Source organism: Pholis gunnellus (genome assembly GCF_910591455.1).
Source record: "Pholis gunnellus genome assembly, chromosome: 7".
Lineage (NCBI taxonomy): Eukaryota > Metazoa > Chordata > Actinopteri > Perciformes > Pholidae > Pholis > Pholis gunnellus.
The window spans coordinates 10,222,520-10,233,649 of record NC_136533.1 but is presented as its reverse complement, the minus strand read 5'-3'; the positions used below and the strand labels follow the sequence as shown (position 1 = coordinate 10,233,649).

The 11,130-nt window shown below is 40.5% G+C and overlaps 1 protein-coding gene across 1 annotated transcript; it reads left to right on the top strand.

Moving 5' to 3' along the window:
• Positions 1 to 8,436: 8,436 nt before the first annotated feature.
• On the top strand, positions 8,437 to 10,052 carry fibina (fin bud initiation factor a). Its single transcript, XM_079163394.1, has one exon. The coding sequence runs from the start codon at positions 8,459 to 8,461 to the stop codon at positions 9,086 to 9,088; it is 630 nt and encodes a 209-aa protein (XP_079019520.1). The 5' UTR covers positions 8,437 to 8,458; the 3' UTR covers positions 9,089 to 10,052.
• Positions 10,053 to 11,130: the final 1,078 nt, after the last annotated feature.

The window sequence follows — 11,130 nt, the reverse complement described above, 5'->3', positions numbered from 1 at the left end:
ACAGGCAGCATGAGCGACGTATCCATCTGTGAGGCTGAGTCAGAATCCGAATAGTTTCCTGTTTCATTCATGTTGAGATGGAGAGTTGTAGAATGAACAGCATTAATGGGGGGGGGGGGCTTCAGTACAGGTCACGTTGATCATATGATAGTAAATAAGATTTAGTATACATGAGAGTTACAACAATCTAACAACTGAAGATAAAGAACATTGCTAACCTGAATGCATTGCAGACCACTGAACAAAAATGTTGCATTATTTATGTGTTTGTTTATTTATTTTTCTGTTCTTTGTATACACATTTCATGATGTATGTGATGTTTTTATACTTTTCATTTTGTGCTACCAGTATGAGTTCACCTGTTTTCACCCTCAGATATTCAAAGTAACGTCCACATTTCTCAGGTGTCCTCTGAATGTTTTATATTTTCTAAGATGCAATCGAAGGTGTCCTGCTTTTTAAGATATATATTTTTGCACTGCAGTGCATTTGCATGACTATGATGCAGAATCACAGTTAAAAGCATGTTTAAACTTTTCTTTGCATAATCACAGTAAGTGTATTAGAGCGGATCAGAAATCACACACTTCATTATGGAGACATAATGATGCAGGTCGTTGGTTAAGAAGTAATGATGCTTTCAGGTCATATTGTTCAATCCATTGATCATAACCATTTCATTTACATGAGAGAGATATTTGTTTTTAAATCTCATTCCAATTGCAAACTATTGCAGGTTTTCAGAATATCTTCCCTGCTATGTGAACATTGAAAATCTATGCATGTTGCAGATGTTAATGTACTGGTACATTTGTACTGTAGAGTATGCATGACCTAACACCTGCTTTGAGCAGAGCTAACTTCTGTCAAGTTAACAGCGTCTTAAACATATCACTTCCCCTTTTCAGTGTTTATCCTTTTCGGAGGTCCAGACAAGACATGATGTTTCTTGATGTGACCGAATTTTAAACTGTAAGAGTATTTTCTAAGTAAGAGCTTGGACTCCAGACTGATTTATATAATCTGGCCTGGAGTGAATTTCAAGGAGAGTCTGGTAAAACTGTCTGACTTCTGTTTCACCTAATGGGATAGGGATAATTCTATGAATGAATATGACCTTGGATGTGTTATACTTAACCAGCTACTAATCTTTTTCCTGTTATCTTCTTCTCTCTGAGAGCAATGGTTCATCTTCTCACTAGCAAAAATGCTGCACAGTTTATTAAAAGGCTGCCTTCATGCTGTCTGCTGTTGGCGATAGCACAATATGGGTACTGCATAATAAGTAATAATGGCATGACCTTGCACATCTCTGAAAATATAGCAGTCTAGGGGATTAAGCTTTCTGTTCTATGCTATGCCTCCTAATAGGATTGTGCTTGAGCAAGTGGTGTACTTGACGTTGAAGCACAGTGACGTTAGACCGTATATTTAACTGTACAATAGGGTGGTATCAGTCGTGACATGAAGTGTATCAATAACATTGTTTACTTCGTTCCTGTTTACATGTAAAAACATATTGAAATGTATGAAAATAATGTAACATAAAATAATTTGGATATCACTCTTTTCTGTATTAAATCATGGATTGTATCTTTTAAATGCTCTCCTCATTTGTGTTACTCTTATGATATAAACAACAGACAAACAGCCTCTGGGTCTGGCTGAAATCATCTTCATGACTATTCAAGTTGAACTAAATCTGCAGACGGAAACAAACCAGAGCACAGAGGAGTGCAGAGAGGGCTTTCTTTCTTTGCCTCGCTATTATTACAAACCACAAATCTTCTTGCCAAAGACCGTTCATATAACATATTGTTAAAAAAATTGGGTTTCTATCACAAACCTACTATTTGAGTAATGTAGGATTTTCCCACTATGTTATGACCGTCTACTGCCACCGCTGCTCATCTTTCACTTCTAACTGCTTTTCTGTTCCATGTCATGAGCTCTAAACATTAATGAAATGGTTTACTTTGAGCTACGATGACGAATGGTCAATACTTTCATTATTTCCTGTGTTCTGTCTTTCTCACACACACACACACACACACACACACAATATTCCAACACCAAGGAATATTTCCTTTCACCAGATGTAACATACTGGCCTAAAAAGTGATCTATCTATTGCATTTCTATCTTGTAGTGCTGCCGTTGCCTATTAAGGGAAGTTGTGTGGTACTGGAAAACTATGAAGGGGATGCTAAAGAAGTATATCTGTAGGCAAAGTATGTGCAAAAGATGGAACTTAAAAACTAAAATAATTAAATGAAGGCAAAAAACAACACACAAAGCTTATATCTGCAACATTACAAAAAGCTGCCACTTCCGGGTGGAAAAAGTACTCAAACCGTTTCTTTGAGTAAAAGTAGGAATGCAGGAATGCAGCAGTCTGGGGCTTTCTGCAGGGCACCAAAGTTCAAGCTGTTTGTCTACCAATAAATCAGAAGCAATGTTATTTACATTTTAAACAGAGCAGTTTTCCAGAGACATTATTCCAACCACAGCTTCATTTATCAGTATTGTTAACCACTCTTCCTCTCATACATATTGCAGCCATTAGTTCTTGGTCTCTAGGAGCACGTCCAGCTGACTGATGTTATTCATATAGCGCAGCGCAGATTTATAGTGCAGGTTGGAAAGGTAATGAGTGTGCCCGCTGAGACTGTGGCCATAAATCCAACAGCACCAAGGTGTAAACAAGACAGGGAGCCAATGATGACCAGCAGAGGACAAAGGAGTCACAGATGTCCACACAAAACCATCCAGTTTTGTGTGCAAGAAACGGTTTCCAAAAAAATGTCTGAATAACAGAAGCAGAACATTCTTGACCAAACAAGTTTAAAGAAAATGGCAGAGTGGCTCTAGTGCTGGCATTGCAGGTCTGTTGGTCGGGCCAACACTTTGGTTTGGACTGAAACATCTCAGAAACTATTAGATGGACTGCTCTGACATGTTGTGCAGACATTCATGGTTCCCAGGTTAAACCCCACTGACTCTGACTTTATTGATCCCTTTTCATACCGTGCCAGTGACATTTGATTTTCTGAATGAAATGTCTTGCCATAAATTGGATGGACTGTCATGACATTTTGTAGATATTCACGAGGATGGCGCAACATAATGAATATAATTTCGGTATGAAAAAGAAAAACATTTTGTGGGTCCACAAAATCAGTGTCCCATTCCCATAAGTTTGACAGTTAATTCTCTGGTTCCTGGCTTTGAGAGAGAGTAGCCTATGTTCATAAATACAGACTGAAATACAGGCCATGGAAATAACACTGGAATTTTTAATTTAGGTGGTGTGCCCTTTAACATCAGCATTAGCATGATGATGTTAGTATTTAGCTCTAAACCCCGCTGTGCCTCAGTAATGCCTCACAGAGCCATTAGCATGTCTGTAGACTTTTCAAATCTTGTTAAATGAATACACTTTACTTGCATCCTGTTATCAGGCTGTCAGCGTATTTCTCATCAATTCAGTGGATTTAAGTCTATACTGGCTCCTATGAGGTCCATCTAAGAGCAGGTTTAAGCATTTATACTGACAGCACATGTAGAAAGCCTTTCAGAGAGCAGGGAAACGCAAAAATCTGCTTTCATAAACTCCAAAATTTCAAGCAATAAAAATGTCTCGTTTTTTTTGGCATTTTGCACAGCAGCTGGTGCAGATAACTGCGCAGCAGGCACGGTGGTAAAATGTCTAGCTGGGTGAAAGAGGGGTGAGATTCAGATGTGAAGCATAACAGCAGTGACAGATGAGCTGACCTGAGTAAAGCCTCCTGCACTGAGAAGCAGCCGACTAAAACGACTTTGCAGAGCTGCATGGATGAAGGAACTGACACCTGTACAGAGGGTCAAGGCAAAAACCTGCAATCAAACAATTTAGCAGAGTCACATTAATCCTTCTACACAAACTAGCCATGGTCTACTAATGAAACTAGTAGTAATTATCAACACCATCATTGCTATTATTGTTAGCTGTATAGTAATGCTGTAAGAGTTTGTGTGCTAGTGTATCTTGGAACAAGTATTGTAGAAAATCATTTAACATCTGCCTAATTTATGTAGATCTGTTCCTTCGGAAATCATAAAGATTTAATTTTGTTTACAATTTCTCCTCCCACGGATGCAATCAGTGCCAGTAAAGTGCAGGCGGCTTCAGAGTAAACACCTGCAAGTTGATCCACCTCAGGACGTGTGCTGCTGGTTTGTGTTTGTGCTCTGCAGTGCAGATTATTCTGTAAATAGAATGAAGCAGGTTTTGTGTTTACACAAATATTTGTTAGTCCAGGTGTTGGAGAAAAGTACACACCTGTGAGGTCGCTGATGTAAGGACACTGATGCTAACAGCCATGGTGCTTTGTTTGGTCATCAACATCCTCACTTTAAATGACAATTCGGGTAGAAAAGCCACTTAAAACCATATGCATTTCCAAAAACCTGGAAACTGGTGAGCCAGGGAAGTTGAAACCATCAGTTAAACGACAACAAAACACTTTATGTCAACAGATGTGGAAAAGGTTGCACATTTTGCACAGGAATAATTTATCAGTAGAGCAAACAACATGATGCAAAACAGTATGATGAGCAGAGTGAGGAGGCTGAGGGACATAATCCTGAGAAGTGAAGAGCAAACAGAGAACTATCCTCATAATAAACACAGTTTTTTTTATAATTCTGACTTCATTTGAAGACAATTCTGCATATTTTTACAGTCAGTGTGTATGAGCAGATTCAGAGGCTAAGCATGATTATGTGCTGATTGAAAACATTAACTGTTGACATTTCTCCACAGGAGAGAGTCCAACACACACGCAGTCTCTCGGAGGTGGTGTCAAAGTTGAGAGCAAAGAGAGTAATTTTCACATCAACATTTGTCCATTTAATAACAGGTACGTGGTGAAAAACATCCACTCTCATTTGCAGTTTTGAATTTACATCTGTAACCTTCGGCAGATTCATTTCCAGTAGATCCATTTGTATTGCTCCCACTTTCTAGAAGGTTGGAGACCTTATTGCTTTTGAACAATGGTGTGTGTGTGTGTGTGTGTGTGTGTGTGTGTGTGTGTGTGTGTGTGTGTGTGTGTGTGTGTGTGTGTGTGTGTGTGTGTGTGTGTGTGTGGCCTTCTGTCATCATTCAGCTGTGGTTCATGTGTGTAGGAAGAGAGAGAAAAAAGATAGCACAAAGTTATATTTAAAAATGCTTTTTTCTGATTGCATCTCCTCATATTATTATCATCATATTATCTTAGTGTTTTCCTGTGTAGAAATGTTGGCTGCAAAGTTGCTCATTTGACAAAACTGACACCTGCTCTTGATTATATCGTGCAGTTACAGCAAAACTTAAGAGCGCTCAGACATACCATGCAATCCCACAAAATTAGCATTTTGCTGATAAGTGGCACTAGAGCTACATGATACATTTAAATTGGATATTACTCACTTGAAATTCAAAAAACAGCATTTACGGCAAATATTCTCCAAAACATATTTCCACCACCAGTCAGGTCTAACTGTAGATTCTCTTACAATATATAACATATATCAAAATTAAAACAAGACGTTTGAGCTCTCTGGGTGCTTTTTAAATTGATTGGTGATTAGGACCGTGTTTTAATGAAGGGCTATGGGAATAAACCTTGCTTCACTGCTAATAACATGACTAAAAACGTGTCTGAAATGAAGTTGGGTCATTAAAGTTCACTGTGAGACTGTGAGTCAGCTTCTCGTCTCTGCAGCCTCCCACACAGCCTGCAGGGCCTCGACCCTCCTGCTCCCTCCGATCAGCTTTGTGAAGAAACACATTACCACCATCTGAAAGGCATCTGACCAAACTACAGCCTTCAGGCCTCCGTACACATACAAACAAACACACAGATGCAACATTATACAGTCGAGGATCAACAACAACAACATCCCTCCCAACTCCGCTAAATTATATTTGTTGCTACATCTGCTTGAGGCAGCTTTGCCCTGCAGTTCCCCGCTCTGCTTTGGCGAGCCGGTCAGTTTACTCTATCTGTGTTTATGTTGAGAGAGACGCTGTATTTATTCAGGTGTGTTGCTGAAGAAGAAACAGAGAAAGGCTGCATGCCGGGAAACCTCAAGTTGTCTTTGCTTGCATTCTTCATTCAACAGCAGTATAACAGAGGTTTTCACTTGACACATCTCTCAGCTCAGTGTTTTGGTTGTTTGATCTGCAACCTTTTGTTTGGGTTCAGTCTTGCTGCTCTGATTGGCGTCATATAAATCCAGCCACCGCAGCAGCTGTTCTCAGTGGAAAAAGCCCACTGTGAAACTGTCCACTACCTGCTCAACTCCAAACCACAGGCAGGCAGAGTTAGTGACTAACTGGTGAACATTTAGCAGCTATTTACTATGATGATTTGATTAATCACCCTCTTTCCACTAAACTCTGCTGTCAGAGGCCTGATCTTGGCCTGATCTTGTGGCAGATATTTTTTTGACACGCTGTCATTAATGATATCATAAGGGCTGTACTCTATTTAGTTTTTCCCAACTGCTGTGTATGCTCTCTCAAATATATACTAAAATGAAGCAGAGCCATTGTTAATACACCTGCTGTGACACTGAAAATATCCGCTCTGAAAACTAACCATTTCCTCCATCGTCTAACCTCCACACCCACCCGAACACCTGCCTCCAATTCCCTCATCAGCTCCCAGTATTAATCTGAATCTGCCCTTTAGCACTTGTTTCCTGACAGATTGTGCCTTGTGGCCAGCGTGTTCCAGCTTTCTTGTCTTGTATCTGGCTTCCTGTTTTCTGAGTCTTTGATCCCAGCAAGTGTTTTGGATTTCCGTCTCTTGGTTTTGTTCGCTGCTGACTGCAGACCTGTTGCCGACCTTCATCCTGACAAGGTAAATCCCGCTTTTATCCTTCTGCTGCTGTCTGAGGAGTCTGCCGCGGCTCTCAATCCAGAATTGTTAGAGGGAAGAAACATACACAGCAACTCCTGAACATCAACACATAATGAAACATTCTGAATAAATCAGATGTTTCATACACGATTGCCAAAACGTTTGTTTCTTTATATCGTGTCTATGTTGTGTACTAACAAAAAACTCAACCCCCTGCTGCACCAAACATTGAATATTGAACATGAATGGATGGAGCAAACAGAGGACGCCATACCCAGTCTTGTGTTTATAGCTTTCCATATGTTTCCAGTTTGTGTGAGTTTTGCAAACATGCTGAGAGCCGTATCTGAGACCACCCTGTGATGATGTAATTACCCAAGACAGGATGTAGCCCAGGGGACGCTCCCTCCGTGCAGTAATGCAATCACCTGAAGTAATCAGAGTGAGCTCTAACTACACTCTCACAGAATAGAAACGCATCGCCCCTGTCACTACATCACTACATATTGTTAAAAGATCTTTGAAAACCTATTCCTCATATTCCTGTGTATTGTTTATTAAAAGAAGAAACAACAGGCCATCTGTTCTTTTATTGCATGTAGTTGTTTTTGGCTTGCAAAATGTGTTACTAAAATAACTGATCTGTTTTTTGTTTGGAACTGTAGTTTATTTAATGGCAACATTCTTGAAATATTAAATATGAGGGATGTTTGATTCATTTATTGTAATATGTGATCAGTTTTATAGTCAAACCTATACAAGTGACTCAGAATGATAACAAAAACTAGCCATGAACTTCGCTGCTGTGTGACGTAGATGGATTGCATTCAGGCCTTGAGTATTTATTTAATGAAAGAACTTGGTTAAACATTTTTAAATGGTATATAAAGGACATGTTCAAATGTCATGTTAGCATTTGGTGATCTTGAAAAACTGAGATTGTAACTTGCAATTTGTTTATGAAGACAAGCCCTGGCTTTAGTGTCATAATATGAGATCTAAATCGTCTTGTTTGTTTGTACCAAATAACATAGAATAAACTTGTTCAAAAGTTTAGAGACAGTTTCAGGTAATGTAATATGCCAGTTGAGCTCCTGATTATCTTCACAAACTACTGCTATCGTGATTTACAGATATTTTAATAAGGGCTACATTAAAAACAACTATACATGTTTGTAAGTTAATGATAACTTATAATGCTGTAAAATCCATAAAGTGGGTCTGTTTTGATACTAAATTGGATGAGACACAAAATATACAAAGTTTGCTCTTATGAGCCAACATTTACAAAACGTTGTGAATCCTGCTTTCACTGAATTTATGTTTAAATATAAATAATATAAGGCTCTAAGAAACCTAAGTTTGTATTGTTGCGTGCGTCTTTTGCTGGAAAGTGTGGCTGCAGTAGGCAGGGGCCACCGGGGGCCCTCCAGACTAAAAACAAGCGGTCTGCCCCTTTTATGTGACGGGGGACTGTGTAACTTGAGTCGGGATGAAAACTGTGCGCCGGATCCGGCTGCCAGTGCAGATGCTGTTCGTCAGAGTTAGAAAGAGAGAGAGGAGGTGCATGATGGATCCCGTCCCACTGCTGCTCATCATAGTCACATCTTTGCCGTTGTGCTCGGCCGTCTACACCGGGCCCCTCCAACCGGAGATCTCCAATGGCACTTTCCATCACTTCTTTGTCCCGGACGGGGATTACGAAGAGACTGTAGACCCGGAGGACTGCCAGATGCTGTTTAAATTCTCGGCTGTGTATCCATGTGGGGCCTCCGAAGAGAGGGACTCCGTTGTGAGGGACGACTTCATCATTACCAAGCTGCAGACGGAGGACGCGGCGCGGCTGCTGGAAGGCATCGGCCGGACTGTGGCGCACGACCTGGACGGAGAGGACAGCTACGGCAAGTTCCTCCAGCGGGAGATCTCACAGATCGGCGAGGCTTTCACAAGCGTGGACACATCTCTGCTGGAGCTGGAAGTGAAGTTTAAACAAAGTCAAGAAACCGAGCTGAGAGAGGAGCAACAGCTGAACGGCCATGTGATGAAGCAAGTGAGCGACATCCGGGGAACTCTGAGGGAAACTACAGACATCTCTCTGGGACTGAAAGATAAACACGAGCTGCTGTCTCTCATCATTCGCAGTCATGGCAGCAGACTGAGCCGCCTGAAGACAGAGTATCTTAATATCGGCTCATAGTGGGCTATTGAGAGAGATAGTGTGTGTGTGTGTGTGTGTGTGTGTGTGTGTGTGTGTGTGTGTGTGTGTGTGTGTGTGTGTGTGTGTGTGTGTGCGCGCGTGCGCGTGTGCGCGTGTGACCCTCCAGTTCAAGAAACAGCTGGAAAGTTAGTTGTGACTTATGAATATCTATCTTTGAATATATCTGACCTACAGCTATCCCCATTCTTTGGACATGTGTCATTAAAGCTCAAACACAAACATCCAGACATTCCTCTGAGTCAGGGGGGGAAAAGGAAATGTGAACATTAATTATTTCTGTGTGGAGCCCTCTGTGCCACCTCCGAAGAAGAAGAGTTTGAAAAGTGTGAAAGTAAAACTTTCAGCTTCTGAATCAATATTATGGCTATATATTTTGTGTCTGTTTGAATTATGTTGTTTATAAAATTGTAGGTTATTACTGATTCAATAAATGCTTATTATTCATCACATAAGGCGTGTTTCATGTCATATTCACATGTTTTTTTATTGCATATTTTAATAATTTGTCCTGAGAAACACACACAGCCATACAGTGGTGTATTTTACAAACCATCTCCCTTCTTTGAAGCTTGAGGTTTACATACGTAGTAAAAACCTTTTAAAATCAGAACTTCTGATTCATCGGCAGTCATGTCGTTACGTCACCGTGTTTTGTTGTTGGCTGTGGCAGACTCAACCATCCCGTCAAGTGTCACTGGTTAAAGCGTCTGAAGTCTGTCATTGCCTCCCATTTCCATCTGGAAGTCATCTATTCAAGTATGAAGTATGTTCGTCGAAAAGTGGCCACTGTTGTCATTATCTACTCTTTTGTCTTTCATGATCTTTAAAATGTGTGGTTTGTTTGAAATGTATGATTTTGGATGATGTCATTTTACTAAAATAGACTTGATAAATGATATACAGCTTGTTTATATCTCTGAGAAATAAATTCTCTCTCGCTCTTCTGCTGTGTCAACATACAACATCTTATTTTTTTTTACTTCCTGAAGGCATTCATCTCTACCCTGCAGGGTCACACACACAGGGGCGTTTTTAATTTGCAGTGCTTTTTGATTTAACATGTTGAACGCCTTTGGTAGAAATGTGTGTATTTTCTGTCTTTAACTACCGTTTAAAACTCTCTTGTTTCAGCTAAAGTCTGCAACAACCGCAATTTTACTGCCATAAGTGTGCCCACTTTTTACAGAGATCATGTCTGTGCAGATGTGAGGGAGCCAGATGGGCTGCATGGGCGCAACTGGGTGTGATTTCCTCTGTCTGGTTTTCCTCACAGTCCAGCTTCCCCTGAGGGACCCCCTTTTTAAAAACAGTTCTCTGTAGCTCAGCACAGTGCGGGCCAACCCCGTCAAAACAAACCAGAGCTGCAGGAGCTTTATGTGCATGGAAACCCTATATGTCTGTATGGCCCTTAATTTCCATGAGGTACAGAACAGGATACACAAGATTTGGTTAAAATTTCCACAGTGTAAGTAAAAGGAGCGGCTCACGAAAACTCGCAAACAATCCCACCATCTTACTTAATTTGTCTCTTTTGGCTCTAATCATTAATTCCACCTATAGAAAATATTTTTTCTGCAGATTGGTTTCAGGTCCCTGATGCTTAGGAGGAGGAAGGCCTGGGTGTCAAGCACGCAGTTAGAAGAACGAATTCTCCTCTCTGACATATTTGAAGAGCAAACAAAGACGTCAGGAATGTAGAGTGGAGCTGACTTGAGAACACACTGATCCCTCTCTGTGCAGAGCACAAAGCCCCAAAACCACATGCCTCATAGTGTTATTATTAGAAAGATGAGAGCTATTTGAATACTACAGCTGCTACTAGTCCTACCATTATTATTACTGCAATGGATACTGTCTTTTACTACAAATAGTAATGATATTACCGTCCGTCAGCTACACCGGCCACTACATGTTTGAAAGAAAGAGAAACTGGTCACTGCTCACACTTACATGAGAATCATTTGAACTGAGAAAACTCCCACTGAGCAAATTCCATTTTCTGATGAGGACAATGAGATGTG

Bases quoted from the DNA above. Each gene is read 5' to 3' on its own strand.
- fibina (XM_079163394.1), top strand. From the start codon at position 8,459: ATGATGGATCCCGTCCCACTGCTGCTCATCATAGTCACATCTTTGCCG.